The sequence below is a fragment of the Eucyclogobius newberryi genome, unplaced genomic scaffold (genome assembly GCF_026437365.1).
Source record: "Eucyclogobius newberryi isolate DKJ021-1_F unplaced genomic scaffold, fEucNew1.0.hap1 SCAF_19, whole genome shotgun sequence".
Taxonomy (NCBI): Eukaryota; Metazoa; Chordata; class Actinopteri; order Gobiiformes; family Gobiidae; genus Eucyclogobius; species Eucyclogobius newberryi.
Window position 1 is genome coordinate 10242859 of NW_027315823.1, and position 23386 is coordinate 10266244.

The 23386-nt window shown below is 40.0% G+C and overlaps 3 protein-coding genes across 4 annotated transcripts; all 3 read right to left on the reverse strand.

The window, feature by feature from the left end:
• Window positions 1-646: 646 nt before the first annotated feature.
• Window positions 647-4854, reverse strand: mybl2b (v-myb avian myeloblastosis viral oncogene homolog-like 2b). Its single transcript, XM_072451701.1, has 15 exons — window positions 4488-4854; window positions 3997-4093; window positions 3854-3925; window positions 3670-3762; window positions 3355-3575; window positions 3143-3275; window positions 3006-3059; window positions 2728-2931; window positions 2336-2608; window positions 2095-2237; window positions 1927-2026; window positions 1737-1847; window positions 1242-1358; window positions 1039-1167; window positions 647-959 (listed from the first exon to the last, which is right to left on the reverse strand). The coding sequence occupies exons 1-15, from the start codon at window positions 4505-4507 to the stop codon at window positions 831-833; spliced, it is 1896 nt and encodes a 631-aa protein (XP_072307802.1). The 5' UTR covers window positions 4508-4854; the 3' UTR covers window positions 647-830.
• Window positions 4855-5821: 967 nt separating this feature from the next.
• ift52 (intraflagellar transport 52 homolog (Chlamydomonas)) lies at window positions 5822-8768 on the reverse strand. The gene is made up of 14 exons (XM_072451702.1): window positions 8743-8768; window positions 8148-8285; window positions 7985-8072; window positions 7772-7901; window positions 7621-7696; window positions 7476-7547; window positions 7271-7397; window positions 7114-7197; window positions 6972-7040; window positions 6670-6824; window positions 6429-6516; window positions 6250-6358; window positions 6037-6182; window positions 5822-5970 (listed from the first exon to the last, which is right to left on the reverse strand). The coding sequence occupies exons 2-14, from the start codon at window positions 8264-8266 to the stop codon at window positions 5923-5925; spliced, it is 1311 nt and encodes a 436-aa protein (XP_072307803.1). The 5' UTR covers window positions 8267-8285; window positions 8743-8768; the 3' UTR covers window positions 5822-5922.
• Window positions 8769-19485: 10717 nt separating this feature from the next.
• sp7 (Sp7 transcription factor) lies at window positions 19486-21873 on the reverse strand. 2 transcript variants are annotated; one of them, XM_072451704.1, is made up of 2 exons: window positions 21751-21861; window positions 19486-21098 (listed from the first exon to the last, which is right to left on the reverse strand). In XM_072451704.1, the coding sequence occupies exons 1-2, from the start codon at window positions 21769-21771 to the stop codon at window positions 19764-19766; spliced, it is 1356 nt and encodes a 451-aa protein (XP_072307805.1). In that variant the 5' UTR covers window positions 21772-21861; the 3' UTR covers window positions 19486-19763. The 2 variants fall into 2 exon arrangements, with proteins under 2 accessions (XP_072307805.1, XP_072307804.1); XM_072451703.1 differs by having other exon boundaries at window positions 19491-21098; window positions 21736-21873.
• Window positions 21874-23386: the final 1513 nt, after the last annotated feature.

A 23386-nucleotide genomic window follows, 5' to 3' on the forward strand; every position in this document is an offset into this window, starting at 1 on the left:
TCACAATAAAATCGCATACAATAGAACTATGAACACGTAATGCAACGTAGTAACTGCTTTATGACTATACTACTGTACACCTTATCAAAGTATTCTCGTGCTGCCGGTCGGAGAGGTTAAGATTGGAATTTGAGAAGGCATATTGGAATCTGAGAAGGCATAAGAAAGGAAGCAATGTGTGTGTGTGTGTGTGTACTGATGAGGCTCACAGCTCCTGACCCTTCAACGTGAATTGCTGTCCTGACCAGACACTAAATAAAGTGATTACAGTTCTCGCTACATCTTTCATTTATTTCAATCTCTGAAAATAGTGACAAAACATACAAGTTATTTACATACAGTGCCAAATAACAATAATTATACTCTGGTATACATAAAACAATTTTCCATTTATTAATTTCTGATGTCAAGAGTTTGTTTTTGCCCCTTAGGTTGCCTTTGATTAGAGCACTGAATACAACAATGTTTTAATAACATTTTAGAAATCTTCTGCCCACACTATATATAACAAATAGTCTATAATGGCCCACTTTTGAAACTAACTAGTTCCAAAATTGGAAATCTGACCATGAAGTTCAATCTCCGTGATCCCCATCTAAAACAGTTAAGTTATAGAAATATACAACCAACGGCACTACTTTTTTTGATTGTATTGGGATAAGAACATTTTGTGATTGGCCGTTAGTTTACTCTGTTAAGTTTAAAAGGACAACTCTCTAATGAAACCACTTGCAATCTGATAAAGTACAGCCTAGTCTCTAATTACAAAGTGCAATGGGAAGAGACATTTGCCACACAATAGTGTACAATACAAAAAATATAAAGTCATTTCAGGACAAAATTAGTGCTCTGTTATGGCCATGTGACTTCAGCGAGTGAAGAAAACGCTTTGCCTTCTCAGTCATTATCAGCTGGTCTTTAGTTTGTCCACATACAACTGTTTCCCACTCTTTTGTCGTCTTAAAAAGAAAGAGAAAAAGACAATTATATACACACAGCTTTACATTTGTGCCCCGAGGTAATCTACAGTAAACTTACTGGAGTGATGTGTATAGCACCAGGGAAAAAAGCGCAGTCACTTGGTCCCGAAAGAAACCCCTGATCCAATATATTTTCATGGCTTTTATTACATAATGATGAGTTTATTGAAATAAACATGGGTTCTTCCTGTGAATAAATAAAGTATCCATATTCAAAATTCAAAACTAGATTAACAATAACAGGAATTTGCGAAAACTCACCTTTATGTAACGTTTGGCCTCGGTTTTCATAGATTTGCGCTTGGATGATGGCATCGTGTGACAATCCATAGTATCTAGCGCCAAAGACTTGCGCACGTTCTTCTTTGGTTGGCGGTGCTTAAAAATAAGGACATTAAAATGTTTTAAAAAATCTTAAGAGACGATACAAATATTCTTTTTAAAAAGGCCCTCATCTGGATTGGTCAGGTTTATCTAAATATTGTGGCATTAAACTACCGGTAATAATATATTCTATTTTCTAAGTAACTATTTACTGATGTCTGGGAGGGGGAGGGATTTAAAAATTATCACACCTTATTACCATTTGAAAGGCACTCTAAAGTACTTGTAACTTGTAGATGCGACGTGAGTGGCATGCAGCATAAAATCAGGGTGTTAACAAAAAATTCCAAGGACCCAATTGGTCTCTTTAATGATAATGAATGATGTTTATCCAATATGATAATTCTAAATAGGACAATAAAGATTACTTACCATAGTTTTGCGTCTTTGTTCAGGGGGAGTGGAACACGCAGCTGATAAACCAATCCCAGCATCTCTGAGGATCACTTCATTTATATCATCTTCAAGATTTGGGGTCTGAGGCTGCAGTAGAGAAGAGAAAAGAAACAAGTCAGCCACTTATCACAATACTACGAGACGCTCCATCACACGCGACACTCACCAGGGGCTGCAGCGGCCCGTATTTTTCCATGGCATTTTTGAAAGGAGTGGGAGTACGTGGGGTTGTACAGAGCTCGGATTTGTAGTTTGGCGTAACAAATCTGGACATTGGGATGCAGAGTGTTAAAACCAGATCATTTTACAACATCCATGAGATACATATACATACATGGAGTTTTCCTTCTGAATCAACGGCGTCTTGTCACGCTGCAGTGGCGTCGTCACAGTTGCTTTCTGGCTGCAAACCGGCGTCGACGTGAGAGACGGATTCTCCAAGTCGTGGGTGTCCTGCTTGGTCCATATGTTGAGGAACTGAAACGGCAAAAACAGTTAAATGGTATTAACGTCCAAATACACAAACCCATACAAAATAAAATAAAGTACCATTAGGATTACATGAAAAGGCTTACCTGGGATGGGGAAAAGGGTAGGATTTTGACTGGTGTGCTCTTGGGAGTCCTGGAGCTGTTGGCGTCAGGAGACAAAGCAATGCGTCTATGGCTTTTGCGGTTGAGTATGGTGGGTGGAGTGACGCCGCCGGGAGAGATGGGAATGAGCTCTCCTTTACTGCCTTTGCTCAGCTCTTGTAAGGCACTGCCCTCGAGACGAAACTGGTGACGTTCTGGACTGGGGTTTTCTTCTGGCAGGTCAAAGGCAGCAAGGTTGCACCATCCTTCTAGATCCTAAAAAGTGAAGAGAAAACAACACAAAAAACATGACATCAATATTAGCTAGCTTTTGTTTTCCACTTGAACATGGCTCCACAAATAAATAATATGACGGTCCATCCATTGTTACATACCCCATCCACCAGATCGAGCACTTCCTTCAGAGCTGGGCCATTAGGAGACAGAAAGCCTGAACCGTCCACAACCCAATTGGTGCCGTTTGGGTCTCCTGTGTCCGAATCCACTTTAAGTGCCAGGTTGACCTTTGTTGATGTGTCCGTCTTAGTGGAAGCATCATTACTTGGTCCGGCTCGTGTAAGGACCGAGTATGGAAGTTCCTTTGCGAAAAAGGAGGCTTTAGACAATACATTTTAAAAAGTCACACTCTACATAATAAGGATAAGATACTTACAACATGATGTACACTAAGTTTTTGGTCTTCATGATCTATTGAGTAACTGGAAGCCTTAAATCAGAAAACACTTAGTTTAGGTTGAAGTTTAAACACATTAAATGACTCTTAAGATAAGAGAGCGAGTAAAATCTTACCTGCACATTTTTATCAACTTTGGCCAACAGTTCATCCAGTTCGTCTGAGGTAATTACCTCATCTGCGTAAAATCCCAGCTCAATTTTGCGTTTGATGGTTGAATTCCAATGATTCTTCACTGCATTGTCCGTTCTACATAAGGAGAAAGGAAATGCTTTATTGGGGGCATTCTTTAAACCGTTAAAACACATTGTGCTAGGACTATAGTTACCGTCCAGGCAGTAATTTTGCAATCTCAGCCCAACGATTTCCAAGCAGACAGTGAGCTTTATATATGATGAGGTCCTCCTCTGCTGTCCAAGACGACTTCTTCACATTTGGATTGAGGTGGTTGTGCCAGCGCTCCCGGCACTGTTTTCCTAGTCTCCCCTTGAGATGCTTGGCTACCGCTGCCCAATTTTTATTTCCATAATGATTTACAAGGTCAATAACCTATAAAACAATTCAACAAAACATACAAAAGTATAATTTTATCTTTTACTTTGACATGTTCTTTACCAGGCACTTTTACATTTCTACAACTCACCTTCTCATCCTCCTCCTTGGTCCACGGACCCTTGACCAGCTCTGGATCCAAGACTTTAAACCAACGGTGCTGACACTGCATTTCACTGTGGGCCTGCACCAAACACACAGTATTTCATTTAACAGGCATGAGGCATTGATCGTATGATACATTAAAAAAAAAAAGGAGAGAAGCAAGAACTCACTTGAATGACACTGGCAATACTTTTCCAGTCATTCGTTCCCAGTTGATGAACCATGCCTTTCAGCCGATCATCCTGGGAAGGAAAAGAACAGAGGTCATTCACTGCAGCAATTCAGACTGGAGTCCACTCAAGATGTCACCCACCTCATCTTGTGTCCATTTCACCTTCAGCTTCCCACCGTCCCTCTGCTCTGCCACATCAGAGTCTGTATCTTGGAGCATGACCTCGTCTGCATCCTCACTGCAGATAAACAATAAGGCGTTGCTAAGAGGCGAAACAAGGAAGAAGAGATTGTCCCGCCTAGAGTCGCCAACACCGTGGTGCTACTACTCAGAGCATACTAAAGTTTAAACTAATCCAAGATCACGTCAGGTTACATGACTAAAATGAATGTAAATATGTTTGACATCATTAAAACAATTAACGGTTAAGAGGTTCAACGGTGTCTAGAACTTTCCGGAAAAAGGCGGCACAACGACAAAATGTGGAAAAAAAAAACACCATTGTCGACGCCATGAATTACAAAATTGTCACTGGTAACATACATCGTGACACTAATATGTGGATAAAACGCACGCGATAACATAAGTGCAGTTATAACGTCTGCAAAAACAATGATCAACAAACGGCTAACCTGCGACACCACCCGGACATTTCTCTGGACTTCTCTCGTTCGGAAGTGGCCCCGACTTGTCCCGCCGCTGATGCAGAATATACGCACTCCACTCGAGGATTTGACAGTTTTTGTGTTCATGTATAACGCAATCTTCTCCGTGTTGATCCGCGGTGCAGGTCGATACAGCCCGAGACCAGCTGGATCCTGGTAGTCCGCGCTCTGATTTTCTATCTCGCGCCCACTGACTAGATTGTGACGTAGATGCGCACAGCGTCTGCGCGTACGCCGCGTTTGACTTCCTGTAGTCCTTCACATTCAAATCCTTCAAGTAACTTTTTAATTAGACAGGTCTGGATAAGTACCTCATGTAATTCAACTGCAATGTTGGTAGAAATGTTTAAATGAAACACATATAAATAAAATATGCATCTTATATATAAAAATAATTTCCAATCTGTTCCTGGATGTTAAGATGAGAGATACAATAAAATAAAGAAATAGCCTATGTTATAAGAATTGCGAAGACAAACCAACCTTGGCATTTTACAATAATGACTAAAAATAGTTAACAGTACTAAAAAGATGCTCTTGTATAAGTTAATGTGCTTTACTTTGAAAAGTGGTACCCGCTTCCGACGCAGCTGGGCCAATTAAGTTTCCCTTAAATGCAGCTGGATCACGTCTGTCACCCACAAACACACCATGGAAAAAGCCTTTGTTTTTAAAGGTAAGACAACAACCTTTGTGTAGCACCTGGTTTAAACCTGATTACTGTGTTTTAGACATGTTTTGTGTTGCATTTTGTAGATTTGAAGAGCTTCGAGTGCTCATCCCCATCTGAGCTTGACAAGAGCTTCTATTTCAAAGAGAGTTTGCCGTCTGCTTTGTCACTGGATCAACTATCAACATCCAGAGTGTCCAATGAATCTATGGCCAACAACGTGTCTGATGTGAGGCTGTCCATCCTGGCCTCCTTTTCCCCCTCCTTGCAACCCAACTCTCCATCTCAAGTATTATCTGTGTCCAGCATCAATGAGCCAGACACTGATGGTGGCTACCTAATCGTGCCTCTGCAAGGAAGGTCTTCCACGCCACAGTTGCTTCTTCCAAAACAAAAGCCGCTCGCCTCATGTGACAAGTCATACACTGACCTGGTTGGCTCACCGATCTCCTGGGACATTTCCAGTATTAAATCCGAAAATCCAAAGGTTATAATGGAGCTGAGTGCTTCCGAGTCAACTTGGAGTCCCAAACAACCTGATGCTGGACTTTCTCCCTAATTGTTTTAATTTTGTACATTTTAAATCTTGCAACAATTTAATAATAAAGTTTGATTATAAAATATCATTGTAGAAAAGCTTTATTAAGGAATGCAGAACTGAACTTATTTACAAACAAATGCAAGGTACGGGCTCAAGAACTGGCTGTAGCCGAGTTGTACGTACGGGAGCCATCATAATGGATTGAAAGGCGCCTCTGTATCCAGCTCCGTCTCAAGCTCCTGCAAGAGTGATTTACATTTTTAGGATCTGCGGCAGTGATCGTATTTAATGCATATGCTTGTTACCTGATTGAGTTTCTTGAATTCAACAATTTTGAAAAAGACATGTTCCAAAATGTGCTTGGCATCTCTCTTCTCTTTGTCCAACGTTGCAGTTACCCCCAAAATCTCTCCACATTTTCGCACATAAAACTCAAGATCATCCTCCGTGCCTGGAAAATAAACATTTGTTAATCTTATTTAGAGACCATGGAAAATCAGATTTCAATCAGAACTTACACTTGTTGGTGAGTTGTGCAAGGCGTACTTTTTCAGATGAGAAGGCTTCATCCAGATCAAACAGATCAAGCATTGGTGGAGGTAAATCGCTTATAGTAGGCGGAAAGACCTAAACAATACAGTTTAGAATGACAAGCTTTGGATTTGAAACTAATTGTTAAATATGTATGATGACCTACAGCAGGCTGGAGCTGAGGAAGTGGCGTCTCAAACTGTGGGGTGATCAACTGAAGAGGCTCACATTTAACATTGAGTTGCTTGTAGGAACTGTAGACGGGTTATGCTTCGTTTAGAATGTTCCACTTTATGGCATTAATATAATCCATATAGATTTATTTTTTGCTAAAACACCTTGTAAATGACATCATCACCAGAAAAGTGACAATTTAATCAGGATTATTAAAAGATGCCCTGACTTACCCGATGACTTGGGGCAAAGTGTCAGTGGACATGTTAAACAGTGACATATCAAAGAGGGATTTGAAGTCCTTGGGAGTTTCGTCACCTTCTTGTAAACAAACACGCAGCTGCTCAGACAGACCTCCAGTGTCTGGCAGCATGGTGTAATCTGTGATCTGAGGGTTGAAATGTACACAAAAGCAAACAATTATTATTTTACCTATATAAATGTACATTTAAGTTCACGTAAATATACAGATGCTTACACCAAAAATGTATACTTTAATATAGGCTACACAGCTAGCCATAGATTAATTTCTTACCTCTGGATCTTCAGCGTCAATCTGATTGGGTTGAATTGCGTCAGTCATAAACCATTGCAGTAAAACATCCTGAAAAGATAGTTGATTTTAGATATTTTTCTAAAAATACGTATTAGTGATATATACTTGAACACCGAGTCACCAGAATTTTACTATTCTCCTCTTTATCTATGTACTGGTCACTAAACATGTGGCAGGAACCCAGTACAGCTAATTTGCCACCATCCTAGAAGAAACAAAGAAAAATATTGATATTGTAATTTAAAGGAAAAATAATTCAAATTAATTTATAATCTTACCTTTGCTTGATAAAAAGCTAAAATGGGTCTGTTGAGAGGGAAACAGACTGAGCCAGTTGAAAGAATAGCTACAGCAGGTTTCATTACACTCAGGGTAGCCCCATATGGGTAGACAAATGTTAAAGCTCTGCAAAACACAATTATTAATAGTTGCTTTTCTTGCATTTAATTCAGCAAAAAAATCTTGTTCTGAAAATAGCTTTACTGTGCATTATTCCCCATATTTTCATCTTCTATAATCCCAGTCAAACTTTTTCCAGCGGCTCGGCTGATTTCTCTGCAACAAAGATTTGAAGAAAATATAGACATGTCTAAATGCCATCATTTGCAAAAGATAAAGAGCCACAAACCTATTCAAGACACCATTGGATACAAGTGCCTCCTTCGGATGGAAGTATTTATAATATACATTCCTCACAACAACGTCTACATGTCATTAAGGAAAACCATTTAAAAATCAGTATAAATATTGATATAATGTAGAGAGCATTACAGACCTACCACTATTGACCATTATGCCCAGGTCTTCCAGCAGAAAGTTAATATTAGTGTCAAATTTAGATTCTCCTCCTTCACCCAGCATCACAAGAACATTTCCTCCTTTCTCAAGGTATTTCTTAAGTATCTCCATCTGTGAAAATGGGCAAACATTCATAGTATTTAAATACAATGTGATTAAGGCGTGCTTGTGTGTTTGAGCTAATAATGATGAACCTCTGATGCTGTGAACTTGTCTCTTGGACCAGCAGTGATCCACAATCGAACCCCGTTCATCTTCTCTGCTGTCAATTCCTCCTTCATACTAAACATGACAAAGATGAAGGTCTTTAGATGATAAATTACAGCGGTAACATTTGCACAGAGAGAACACGTCCACCTTTGGATCTTCCATTGAGCCCTCAGCCTCTTCTGCAGTGACTTGTATCCGCTGTTGGTGGTGAACAGCTCTCTCTTTGAAGCATTGAAGATCACAGTGTTATGATGATCTGTTTCCATTATGTTTGTTCTCTTGTAGCTGTGAAGCCATAAAGCTAACGTTGGAAAAAATGCACTGGAGATGATGTTAAAACTGTGAACAGAATCCACATGCAGAACATTAACAAACACTGGCATGATTTCTGAATGTGAAGATCTTACAAATAAAATGAGGCAAATCAGAAATGGGATTAGCAACCTGATTCTTCTTAACGTTAGCTTCGCTTGTGTTATTGTGTACAGTTCACGGAGCTGACGTTAGGTTACGACAAACGCCCTTTTACGTTGTTATTTCCCAACTAATCAAGCTAACTCGTTGCTTAAATGCTACTAGTAGTCAGCCGAATGTGCTAAGATGCAATTAAAAAGGCAACACCGCGGGTAAAACGAGCAACAACTACCGTTATTCCATTCCCCATGCGGCTAGCATCAGGCTAACTCTGACGGGGTTTGCTAACATTGTTGAGCTTTAGCATGTTTTCATAGATAAATCTTACCTTATTCAACAGCGATACGGTAATACATCCCCCGAGTTACACCAAGAAGCATTGAAAACCCTGATTACTGTACATATTATAAGTACTGGGCTTATGCTGGATGTAGCTCGTTCTGTTGCCTGATGGGAGATCGCGGTAACTAGGGGCGCTACTCCTTAGCAACCGAAGCAAGTCAAGGTGCTAAAGTTACACGAGTATCTGACAGTCAAGTGCCTGTAACACCAAACCTGCACAACAAAGTAATGGTCAGATTTGATCAGCAAAATCGTGTGGAGAATGTGGCAAAAATAAACATTAAAGAGAAAACGTTAAATATGAAATGTACTTTGCTTCCTAAATACAACAGTCACTCAGCATGTTTGATTTTCAGATTGAATTGGTCTCAACTGTCTCATGTGACTTACTTAACACGTTTGTACCAATGAAGGCCATTTTAAAAGACTGATAATTTATTAGAGATGAGCATAAAAACCTTCAGAGCTCGTAGCATAAATAAATAATCATCAGAACAGGTTTATTGTCATTGTCAGTGAACAAAATGCACAGGCTGGGAACTTGCTTTGGTGATTCGGTGCAACATACAACAACGTCCAGTGATGAATGAACACAATTTAAATTGACAATAAGATTATAAATAGACTTACTATGTCCACAACATGTACAGTTAAATTTACAGATGTAGTGCAGGAAGTGAACAGTGACATCATTTATTAAAATAAAATGTTTACACCACAGTTAATGAATCTGAATGACTAAATTAGAATAATGTGCTTAGAGTTTGCTGCGCTGCGTGGCTGGTTTCACCCTGAGAACACTTTCTTGTGAGCATGAGGCTGCCAGAACCCAGCTCTTCTCCACATTCTGCCGTGGACCAGCCCACGACTGCAATACTCCGTTTTGCTCATTAAGGCCCCCTGCTGGAGTAAAGCAGGATTACACAGAGAAACGCAATGCATTTTGATGGCTCTTCAACTTCATTCACCCACAGAAAGGTCAATTATTTTACGTAGGTACAGGCCACTTAACTAATTTAGTGGGCTATAACCGAGTACAACAAATCCTAAAAAAGATGGAGAAGAAGAATCAATTTATATTACAGGAGGATATCCACATTTCCACCTCTTGGAGGAATTATATACCAACATTTCTTATTGAAGAGATGGTTAAACAAAGTGAAGTGCTATAGCAAGATTCATATTTTGCATTATATGTAATTGTTTTTAAAGCCCATCTTATTTTACCCACACAGGCTTTTCCACATGGATAGGTTTGGTAGACCAAATAAATGAAATATTTTATACAGTAGCTATGATCTCTGTGATCATCTTGGCGATTTCTGGACCATGATTTTTAAAACAATGATAGGTGTAATTATGCATCGATTTCAATCTTAACCAACGTGATTTGGCCTTATGTACTTTGCTGAGATTAAGATATGATTGTACCAATCTACTGGTTCTCTGAAGTGTCTTCTTCTTTCACACACCACTAGAGGGTGCTCTTGGAAAGCCTCACCCGTTGAAAGTTTTGCGTGATTACGTATGCCAATGATTTTTATGATGTTTTGAAATTGTTCAGCAGTTTTAAATAGCCTACACAGTTGGAAATGATTATATATTTGTTTGTATACAGATGATTCCCCATGAACACTTCTTAAACACTGTCACTTTAACCATAATTTAAACAATCACTGCACTGTTCACTTTCTGCATATGTAAACTCAACTGTACATATTAAGCCTATTTTTATTTTATTTATTATCTGATAGCTTATTCTGTTATTCTTGTTCTTATCAGATGGTAGATTTAAATTGTTTCTTTTTTGACTTATTCATTGTTCATTGTTTTATGTTGCACCGAATCACCAAGACAAGTTCCTATGTTTGTGAGTTTTGTTCATTGAATAAATCCAATAAACCCTTTCTGATTCTGATTCAAATAATCCACAAGTCCAAAAAGCTTTACAATAATATCACAGTATGGAAAATGTCAAAATTGTATTGAGCAAGTTAAGATATGCAAAAAATGACTCAAACCTGAATTAATTTTCGTTATGAAGTTTCCTCAAACAGGCCCAGAGTTTCTGAATAAAAAATGTCTTGAAAATTCCAAGGTTATTCAGTATGAAGTTCATAGAGGGAGACATGGCTCAATACCGCCATCATGTGGTCTGACAGTGCACGTGAGTCATATGAGACTTGATACTGTTCATGTTTAGATCAAATCCATACATTCAACAATATGTATCTGTGTCTATCAACTATTAACATGCCATTCCTTCATTAACCGACCCCAAGGTTGGGAATGACTGAATTAGATAAAGCAACAGTTTCTTACACTGTGCAAACATTCGTAGGCTCCATCACACCAGAAACCCCCGTGTGGCTCCTGCTTTGCTCAAACTCTCCACATATCTCCAACCATAGATTGTATGAATTCTCTTTTTTCCCTGCATCCACAATATAATGTGTTTCCTTTTTTGTGTGTGTTTTGATGGTGCTCTTGTGGCCGCGCTGCGCTGTGGTGAGGCAGAGCTTCAAGTGGTGCTCCTGTGTTATTTCTGGCACAAGCAGCGGTTGGTGGCTGTGGAGCAGAGAGGAGAGACAGAGGGGGATCGCATGGAGTCCAAAACCAAGACTGTCTGAAGGATTTGCTTTGTAAGGATTACGCATTATGAAATCTGAATGGATGGAATGGCCATGTATGTGGTGTACACTGGTACGTTAAACTACTTTAGTATCCTGATGAAAAAGTTGTATGAATTATAATTAGATTAACACAAACAACAGGATACAATTCAGAAGATCCAGTAACCTGTAGAGGGAGTTTCTATGAGACATTTCACACTATTCACACAATTTCTACATTTCCCTTTTCTTCTGGGGAACCTGCCTGGGATTTTGTGAAATAAAATGTAAATAGCCTAGCATTTATTATTTTGGATTTTCTTTTTTTGCCATAACAATGATCAGAGATGCACTAGAATGTGTCTGTAAAAGTAAAAGTATGTGTCTGTAAAAGTAAAAATACTGTCAAATTTAAAAGTGCAGAAATATACAGTTTTACCTAAAAAATATATACAAAAGACTTTGTTTAAAAGTACAGATGTTGAATGTTGAGTGGAAAGGGAAAAGTGAGGGTGGAGACATTCAGCAAACCTACACGATGCCGAGGAGGTAACAACCACATCATGAGATACACATTGGCGAGCACGTTTCAATATTAGTAATTTTCTAGATCCTCTGCCTGAAATCCATACACGCAGATTTAATAGGTTGAGTTCACATGACGTCAAAACACCCTACAATGTCTAGGTCAGGTCTGGTTTACAGTTCATATTTCTGTAATTGCTGGTCCTCCACATGGAACAAAAACTGGCACAAAGTTCAACTTCCTCTCTGTCAGTGTAAATAAACAAAAGCTAAATCATTTTTTCACAAAAAGAAAAAAAAGAACGCGATTAATGTAAGTTGAAATAACATTAACCCATAAGATTAACTTTGCAGGTTTGAGGAGCAAATCCCACACAAATAATGAGAAAATTCAACATTTGTGGATTTATAATTTGGAGATTTTTGTCAAAAAAACTAAATCTAGTTATAAAGGCCTTGGTCTTGTTTTCTTTAGCTAATGACCGGAGCCGAGATGATTTCAGGATGTAATTAAAAAATAATCATTCTAAAATATGAATGTGTGAAGTGGGGTCCAATAACACAAAGAACTATACACATAAACAGCATTCAACCTGATTTAATGTTCTTTCTGGTTCGTCTACAGGACTGAGACAAAGACACAAGACACAGGACAATTAACTCTAATCACAATATGGCCTTTTGTCAACTCACCTCAAATGAATGTCGTCGTACAGTGAGTAGAAGCTGCTGTAAAGAGACAAATCACACCATAAAGAAGACGTCGACTGAGCTCCTATTGCATGCCTCCTAACCTATAATATTCATAATAGTCAGTTTATTCAGTATATTTCTCTACAGTCCGTCTGATCTCTGTCACACTTTGGTAGACACATCCCCAGGGACACAATTAAGGGTTATTTCTGATGTAAATGTGATTCTCCATACAGTGTACACAGTTTTTATACGGTACAGGCAAGCGTTTCTCTGATTGGTCCGCCAAACGATCACCTTCTCGGGACGTCAGGTTAAACAGAATCCTATTTTTTGTGTGGAAAATGAAGTTAGCCACAGCTGCCCGAGCGAAGGATACGCTGAAAACTAGAAAGAATAACCATTTATTTCATTAAAAGGGAATAGTTTAGATTTAAACATAATGACCACTCATCAAACCATAGCTTGAGTTGTGTTTTGTTTCATCACATCACTGTAAGCTGACACATTCACCAGTATTTTCCACTTACTGTTCAGTAGTTTGCAAAGACCGTCCTGTGACTTGTGTCTTGTGCATAAATCAGACTGTTTCACCAAACTCTTCCGCCATCGTTTTCATTACATAGGAACAGTTTCTCAGTCTAACCCTTTGCAAATGCTTTGTGGGAGTCTGTGGAAGGCATGCGGTCTAAAACCATGCAACGTCCAGTGTCAGCCATTATTGCTCCTCATGCACTTCTGAAAACAGCTTTTGAAAAAGAAAAATCTCCAACTTTGCTCTTGGCTCCGGATCAAGAGAACATTACTCCACTTTATTTATTTATATATTGTGGTGGTAAGTAGTGTGTGTGTGTCCCTGTGCAGTGAGATTTAAGTGTGTATCTGTGCGCGTTAAGCCACAAAGATATTTCAATTTCTTCTGAATATTAAATAAACATGCAGCAGCAGCCTCAGTGCCAGTGGCTTAAGGGTTAGTTTGGGGGTGGTGCCGGCGGTTAAAAGGGGGACGAGAGGGGCTGGGCTCTGAGGGGGGGTGAGACTACTCTTGGCCAGAGCCCCCACAGGACACACTGGCGCCTCGCACTGGAGGACTTCTGAACCACCACACTCCTCCACCAAAACCCTGCCAGCCCTGGATCCGACGACACATCCTCAGCCCTCTCTTTTGCTCTTTCCTCTCTCGCTTCTTTGTAAAGCCTTGGTTTTATTATCCCGCTGATATTATTTGTTTTTCATGTCCTCTCAGACCACATAACAAAATGATTGAGCCCTATGTTTCATCATTCCTTTTAGCATTGTCTTAAACGTTCGTTCAAATTGCAACTTCTGTGCAGTCTATGCCTTTTTCTGGTATTTAGAACTATTGCATCTATAAACTAGGACTGAATGATATTGTAGAAAGCTAAATTTTCCGGTAAGCTTTGCAATGACTTTTGCTATTCGCGTTTTGATAGCATGATTCTGTTCAAAGTTTACATTTTAAACACATTACACAGAAAAGAGGTGTTTCAGAACATGTTTGTAGAGGTCTAAAAGGTTCAGCAGGTCATATAATAAGACTAAGTTACTTTAACTTCAGTTGTAATTGCGACCGTACAAATTGCGATTTAAATTTCATTCATGAATCAATGGAAATACCCCTTTGAGTAAGATAGTGAGGGAACACCATTATAACATGGTAAAACTAAAAGGTTATCATTTTACATATTATGTCCCCTTTTTAAAAATCTCCTCCCTGTAAATGGAAGCACTTAGTGGCTTTGGTGAAAAAAAAAGAACGGGCAGCATGTCAGTCAGAATGACATTGGGAAAGTGAATGTTCCACAGCGAAAAAGCAGTTTATGTATCAAACTTTCAGATCTTTGGTCCACCAGTTTACTTTCAATGCCCTAAAATGTTCAAATAAGCATGAAACATAAAGTCAGCGTAACCCCTCATTTGTCCAGAAGTAATACAGCTTAGAAACAGTTTCAAAAATAGTCATCATTTTTCAATCTGATTAAAAATGACTTTGGGAAGGAAGTTCAAATGTTTTAAAAAATGCCCAGATTACTACAGTTGAAACTTTATTTTTTATTTTCTTAGCATAAAACATATGTATTTATAGCTGTGATGGAAGCGGGACCTATCACTCTATTTACCTGTTCTCTAAATTACAGTTTGTTGTTTAATTAATAAAAATGAAACCTTTTGTGCGTCATGACTTTAGATAGACACATTTTCACCTCTCTACTTATATACTTATAGGGGTGTTTTAAAATGCATCTACTACTTTAATTTTCGTCTGGTGCTAAAATTAGTAAAGCCCTGACTTTAATTTCTTCCCGCAGGAAAACGCCTTTCGCATCGTACAGTCTCTCACAATGTTGCACCAGGAAAAGCAGCTGGACTCTGGACTCTGGAAAAGAAGAAGAAATAAGTCAAGTCTATTTGTTTTGAGAGAGTTTTCAGTTTCTTCTTGGATCAATATAGTTTTGTGGAGTTAATAATATGACAAATCTCACAATAATATCGCAAATGTGGTTGTTCCAATACCATACCATAATACTATTTATCAAACACAAGTGGATATGTCTATGTCAAACCAGCCGATTTCTTCTTTTCCCCTGGAAGCAATTTGTCACCCGGAGGCCATTAAACGGGAAGCAGATTATACTCTTAAAGAGGCACACAGTCACCCACACGCCACCCTCAGCTGCTATAAACAAAATGGGCTCATTTACTGGTCCTCTTGGTGCATTGGACAACATGGGAGGGGTCCTTTTAAACTTTAAAGACATTTGTAACCTTAAAACGACTTGGCCATGTAGTAAAATAGTGGATTAGAACATCAAAATGATGGCACTTAAACGGTCGATGATGACGTTCTCATAAAGCTAAGTTTGTTTGCAGAGCAGAAAGGGTGGTCTAACCTCCCTCACCACTGTGATTATAGCTTCAATCATATGCTGCATAGGGACAGGAAGTATGAAGATGTTTATCAGGAACTCACAATATATTTGAACGGAACATGCAGAATTACATCTGACCCTGCATGGCTTTGACTGAATTAGTTTGTTGCCTGGCCACCCAAAATACACACGTTACAAAGTCGTGTAGTCTGAACACTTTACCTTTTTTTTTTAAATCTCGTTTTATCTTCAGATAGTCGTGACTGACAGGTGGATTGGTCGATTGGGGACACCGCATGGTTCATCTGCATCAAAACAAACATGGAGAAGGAGAAAAAATAGTACAGAGGAATAGAAATGAGTGGGTACAAGCAAAGTTTGCCCCATGGCACCCGATTAACTCTCACAGTTGTTGGCCTAGGCACCAGTGAGGATGTCGTCACAGAGGAACTGCCCCCGGGAGCTTTTAGGCATGCGGCAGTTTCCTTCTCTGATGACTAGTGATGGTTTGAAAGGATAAGCTGCATGGACGTGTTGTAGTCCCACTAACCAAACCCTTTGTCTTCTCTTATCTGTAGAGCTCTTTAAAGGCTGACCTCCTGCGCTGTCAGGGTCACGTTATGGTTCAGCCCTGGTTCACTGTCTGTGTGTTGTCTTTTACTCAAAACTGCATATGTGCTGATTGTTGAGCCCTGAGGCGTTCTGCCCCCCACGCACACGCACAGACATGCACAGACACACACACACACACACACACACACACACACCTGCAAACACCTGTGCTTTTGTCCCGCTCCCCCAAATCCCCCCTCACAGCAGGCCAGGCACCCACGCCCCAGGCCACGCAGCTCTCCTCTGTTTCTTTTCACACAGCTTGAGCGGCTTGTCAGGCTCAAAGACATTCTGCACCTTTTATAGATTCTTCTGACGTTGTTCCGTGTAGGAATGTGACACTATGCAAATCTCACAGTATTAGATTTTCGCAATATTCATTTCAAGGTACGATACTTATTGTAGATATGCAACTTTTTTATTTTAAAATACCTTGACAAGCCTTTGATGTGAATCATTACTGTCTTAAGTGATTAATAACAGTTTTTCTTCATGTTGAGAAAGATGGTTTATGTAGTTCCTTATGTTTTTAACTGTTCTTGAAAAAAACTTGTTATTTGATATATTGTGACAGGCCACAATATAATATAATTCTAAGACATTTGGCAATTGTGACGTCCCTCATGCGTGTGATGGCCTGTATTACTTGTGTCATTTGGTTGATGTTAATCAAAAATAATAGCGTACTAAAGTCAAAGTTAAAGTGTAAATGACAGGATTGACAGACTACTGTCTTCACTAAAATGTTGCATGATTTTATTTAAGATTGTGCGTAAGTTTTGACCTAGTTCTCTTGACTTCAATTGTGGTTAAGTTTATAATGTTACTTCCTACATGGCCTTTCCTGGCCTACGTAAAGGTATGACTAAAGATGGAAATTACAATCATGTTGCCTATAATATTTACAAAGGGAAAGGTCATTCCATATTATTTGACAAATAAAAATATGTCAAGACCTTTATTTAATTCATGTGCATTGATTGATTGGGGGAATTCCTTTTTAGAACTTGGCTCTACTTCATGTGAGTTTTAGCCTCCTTTTTTTCCTCAACTGCCACTTGACTGATGTAAAACTATATACAAATTAACATCAGGTACTATCTCACGGCCACCAAACAAATAGTTTTAGAGTGATGGGTGCCAAAGGCCATATATTCCATATGGAAGCGATTGTCCGAGCATTGTATTTTTTTCTTTCATGTGGTCTTATTTGAAGCAACACTTAATGTTTCCAAAAAGAAGTAAAAATGAAGCTAAAGCCTGTGTCACCACAAGTGTTGAGGGACCAGTGGCAGTATGGTGTTCTGGAAAGCCGCTGACCGTCTTCACAACCCCCCCACCCCCCACCCTGACACACCCAAGCCAGCCCCTGCTCCTCCTGTGGGGCTTTTATGTTGTGGAGTGGACCGTGCGCCCACTTCAGACCACCATAAACATGTCGGTGCCTGATGACAGAGCGGGCCGAGGGACGTTTTATATAAATTGACCTCAACTACAGCTCATTAGAAGCCCTAAATTGGAACCATGCAGCCTGAGACGTGTAAATGCTCCATCCACTGCAGGTCTGGTCTGGGACTATTGCACATCCAGCACAGTTAGATTTGATGCTTTGAATTGTCCATAATATCATCTATTCCAGTGACTGTAGTTGGGGCGTATTTTACAAATGTCATGCTTATGTTGGTTTACAAAAATAATGTTTCTAACTAACTAAATTACACATTGAACCATGTTAAAACTAAATTATACTTTTGCAGCTCTTACACATTTTTTTTTTTTCAAATTTTCTCATTGTTTGTAACTTATTTTTTTCCCCATTTACTTTCTAAACCACAAGTTCCTTTATCAGTTTCTTCACATTCTTTATCTGTACAATTTGTTTTGATATATCTAATAGATATAAATACAAGGAGTAAACCGGACAGATTTAGTAGATTTGTGCGCGATGTGTGGATTCGTGCATGATGATGATAACGTGCAAAAGTTGTCATCGCTTTTCTGCCTGATCTCATTCAAACAAGTATTTAAGCTCAAGTGGCACAAGCATATAATTACTTTTAGTTGGATTTACACAAATACTTTTTATGTGTTTCAATTAAAACATGCAAAAATACATGTGTAGCCACCGCATGTCTTTATTTCTCATTTGCAGAGCTGTTCCCATTACATCGGCTCTGGACACTGCTTTTTCTTGAGGCTATCTTGCCTTTAATGCCATGTGGTCAATCCACCCTCTTCAAGTATTTTTTATTGGTTTGAAAAGGCCTAAGTGACCTAACAGGAAACTCTACTGAACGCTGAGTGAGACAGTGGCACGTTAATGCAGATGACAAGAGCATTTCTGCAACACTGAAGTATAAAGTTACTGCATTTTCTGCCCCCGACCCATCATTTTTTAATTAGGGTCTTTTGCTTGACCGCCTCCCTCAATAGACAATGGTCATTTCCCCTCTCCTAATCTCTCCTCTCCACTGAGCATCATAATTGCCCCTGTCATAGAGGTGAGTGTATCTACAGTGCTCCCTGAAAGACAGTCATTGTGCAGAGTCGAGACCTCACTTGAGATGGCTTTGTTTATGGTGCTTGAGATAATGAAACTATTTGCTTGTGACGTGGAAGTTTATGAAAAGTTAGAGAAGCGCGATGAGACAAAGTCCATGTTACACCAATATAACAACACAAGAAAGTGATTTTTAAAGATATTTACTTTTAGAAGCACCGAAAAGTGGTTATTGCTCATCACAGCTAATAACACGTACACCTTCTTAATGACACCATTTATATTTACAGTGGGTTTTTAAATTGAAGCATTAAAAAAACAATTCTGTGTAAAATGGTCATTTGATTTCTTTGTAAGCAATATAAACATCTTTGTTGTCAAAATCTTACAAACAGGCTCCAAAGATAGAAGGCAACACATTGAGCATCATCTATATAATGTGGTTATAGGAGAAAAATAGATAGTAGTATCAGGTGTAGAAGATGTCTCAATTTAAGAATCATATAAAAGATGAATACACATAACATCAAAATCTATAAATAAATGTTTAGAACATAGCCATGTTTTGACAAATAAATAAAGTTCTTAATTTATTGTGAATTTTACTATTGGACAGTTTCATCCTGCATTTGTTAAGGCACAATATTTCCTATAGGCTGCAAAATAATGTATAATTTAAGTCATAAATTAGATTTGTATTGTCTGTAAATATGACATTAAATAAACAAAGAAAAACACACACAAATCCCAACTATTCAACAGCACCAAACAAAAATACAATTAACATAACATAAAAACATTGGGCAAATACCGTTCTACATCAGATGTCGTAATCATGCATTGTCTTAAATAACCACCTGCTGAGTCTCTTTTCCCTGGTCAGGTGGAGGCAGACTGTGAACGTCAAACTGATTTATTGTCATGCCATTGCAGAATGCATCTCATCTGATTGTGTTTACACGTTTACACATGTACTGTGGTCCTCATCCACCATCGCTCATGTTGTCTGTGTGGCCCAGCGATAATAAAGTGATTGCTACCTATGCATGCTCAGCCACTTATTATATTAATTCTACCCAAACACCATCTGGTGTTTATTACATGTCCCTCTTTTGGTTTTAAGTTTGCCATAACAAACTCCATCTGTGTCCTGAAACATTTCTGCAAAAGTAATTTAAATCTCCAACAGTCCACTGCTGTTGTCCACTCCATTGGTGGTGCTGGTTTTGTCATCTCCATTTGGGATGGGGTCGGAGGTGGGGTTGGACGGCACTGCACCAGTGTTCATCTCTGTGGGGTCCTCACTGCGAGGGTCAGTCTCTCCCTCCACACTTTTGCCTTGCAGGGCAGACTCAGCGTGGGTCTTCTGGTGTTTGGAGAGGTGGTCGCTTCGGGTGAAGCGCTTATTACACAACAGGCAGGTGAACTTCTTCTCTCGGGTGTGGGTGCGCACGTGCCTCTCCAACTCATCAGAGCGAGTGAAGCGCTTGCCACAGAACAGCCAGTTGCAGACAAAGGGTCTTTCCCCAGTGTGCCAGCGCAGGTGGGCTTTCAGGTGGGACGCTTTCCCATAAACCTTTCCACAGCCCGGAATGTGGCAGCTGTGGACAGGCTTCTTCCTTAAGGAGGCGGCTGAGGCTCCGAGCCGCTCCAGCTCTTGGCAGTTGGGGCAGTCACATGATGACCTTGTGGGTGCAGACCCTCCACCGTAGCCCCCTGTGCCCCTCGCAGGCTTGAGCCCCATTTGACTCTCCATCAACCCTGTGCTGTTCACAGGCTTGGGCTTGTACATGTCCTGGGGCAACATGTGCTGTGAAGGCTGCAGGAGGTGAGAGGAGGAGCCCAGGCCCACAGAGGGGTATGGGGCCGGGTTTAAGGGGGTGAAGTCGGTACTGTAGCTGGGCAGCTGTGGGCTGAGAGAAGCTTGGGGGGCCACTGTCTGCAGTGAGGCCTGGAGCCCCACGTCTGACTGAGGCTGTGTGGCCGACAGCCAGTTGGAGTTGGGGTGGACGTCCCACCAGGAGGATGTGGCATTAGCAGAGGCACTAGTAATGCCCGGGATGCCAGTCTTGTACCAAGAGCCATAAGGATGTGTCATGTCCAAAGAGGTATACACACTGGTCAGGCAGTCAGCCGTGGCATGGGCTTTAGACACTAACAGAGACTGGTCCTGGGACACTGAGGTCTGGAACGAGTGGGAAAACGGGTTGTACTCTGACGCGTAGCCTCCGGCCGAAGGAGGGGGGCTCCCCGTCGGGGTGAGGAGCCCCCCACTGCCTCCTCCAGTTGTGGTGAAGGAGCCAGTGTAGGAGTCCGCCAGGCCAGTGTCTGCAGTGCGGCCGTTTTTGGCTGCCTGAAGGTCAGAGGTCATGATGTATGGTTTCTTTATGGGCGAGGTACTGCCGGTCTTGCCTGGGGTGGCTGTGTCCCTGATGGGGCTGGTGCTGCCGAACTTATTACAGGTAGCAGTTAACATAGCCAGGGGACTGGAGCCATAGCGTGAGTCTTCCTGTGAACAGAGATAAGAGCAGTGAGTGTCTGCAGGAAAAAGCTCAGTGCTTCTGTCACTGTCAACACTAATAAAAAACGTATGTCTGACTGCCACTGCAGGCCCTTCCTGCTCTCCCCCTTTTCAAAGTGGTTAGGCCAAGTTTCAAGCAGTCTATGCAAATGTTTGTGATAATTCTCTTCGGCTCCGCTCAGGATTCCCCCACGGCTATTGTTTCACTTAAACCACTGTCTCCATGCTTCTCTTATTGGAGAATTAGTGTCAAAGCATTTCACAAGAATACAAAACATAAGCCCGCACTCAGAAGAAATGTCATCAATTGATCTGGTTAGAAATACCATACAAAAGCATCTACCGGTACACTTTCATTTCTGTTTACTATGTGTTCCTTGTGTGTGTGTATATATATATATATATATATATATATATATATATATATATATATATATATATATATATATATAATTTAGAGTGGCTTCTCAAATAAAACTTACTGTGAAGACTTTTTTTTCTTCTTTCCAAACAAATTTTAATAATTTTTTTCACCCCAAAAACATATTTAGCATAGCTTCCCAAAGCGCAACTCAAAACATAAATCTGATGCAAATGTTGTAAATAGTAATGAAAGTTTACTTACAAATATATTCCCTACCTCCAGAATAGATGCGGCCATCCCTGAGTAACAGAATCCTGTGGAAGTGGAGGGGAGCAGAGGAGAGGTGCTCTCTGGGTCCCAGTTCAGACAGTGTGGAAGAAGTTGGCCACTAACGCAGGGAAGTGTTTTGAGGCACGGGAAGCCCGCCCCCTAATTACAGCCCCTGAACTCTTTGAAGACTCACTAAAGAGCAATAAAAAACAAAGCCACGGGGGAAAACTTAACGTGATTGGAGGAAAAAAAAGAACACTCCACCCCCTCCAAACAAGCCGCGGCCAATCACACTTCAAGATAAACGCATGAATGGATTACTCATCCATCACCACGCGGACTGGGATCTGTCCAGAGCATGGATCTTCAGTGGTTCAGAGGCGCCTGAAGGAAAGACACCTTTTTTAAATCAAATCTCACTGAGAAAAGTACAAAAAGAAAACTATAACGCGCTTGCCTGTGGTGCAGTGGTTAAAGGCATTGCACATGTGTGGTTGCCACATTCGCTCCCCCAATGTCATGCAGCTGTCCTCTCCGAATGAAGTAAACTAAATCGAGAGCCAGAATTATTTCAACTTCCTCAAAGTATTTTAAAAATATAGTAAAGTGAAATTGTCTAATTGTCTAATTGTCTGAATTTTTCATTTTATCAAATCAAAAGCTCGCTTCAACAAATGACTTGATTTTTTCTGTGTAAAATGGTGTTGAGCAAAAGACAAAAAAGCCCCACTGTTGCTTGCATGAAATTTAAATCTAAATGCATTAATAAATGAAGACATCTGACCGTTGTTGACATCAACATAGGAAAATCTAATGTCCCAGGTCTTTCTTTTCTTTATAAAAGTTTGCAAAACTCACACTTGCACAAACTTCCTCTAACTGACTCACTTCTCGTCTCTCTGATCGCTTTGAAGACTGAAAACAATTAAAATCTGCATGGAAGGGTATTTAATAATGCCTTTCACCTGAGTACATTTGAGTACACAGTTGGTAGTAGTACCTATGTCCTCAGCAATGTCATGATTAGCAATAATTTTACTCATTGTTTTTGAAAAGTGCTCTTTGCCTTTTTCTCATTATTTGAATACTAAAAACATGCTGTGTATTTTATCCACCACACCTTTTAGTCAAGTAAATCATTTGGGTAACCATTTTTTATTTTTGTCTATGGAAGTAACAATGATTTTGTGATACTACGGCAATTTTAGCTCCACTAACCCACCCTAATCCATTGCGTAAGCTATATTCACATTTCCATGTCAAACGCAACTGGAATAGCCATCACACGGCCGCCGGGGACAGTGTTTCTGGCGGAGAGTGGTGGTGTAAAAGATCCATGTTATTAGCCTCATTACTGCACATGCGCCGTAAATAAGACGTGAAAAGCCGACTTAGGAGCTTTCCTGTGAGGGAGGAAAAATAACAATGAACATGTAGCCTTAGCCCGTGCCACATAAATCCAAAAATTCAACCGGCCCAGTTTGTGGTTTCTCTTGCAGATTTTATGATAGTGGGTTCAAGCCTTTCTCTGTTTCCAATATTCTTAACTGCCTTTTCAGACATTAAGTGAGACGGCGCTTTGAGACAGGCAAATGGAAAGAAGTCATTACACACAATAAAGAAGAGATTATCACATCAAATA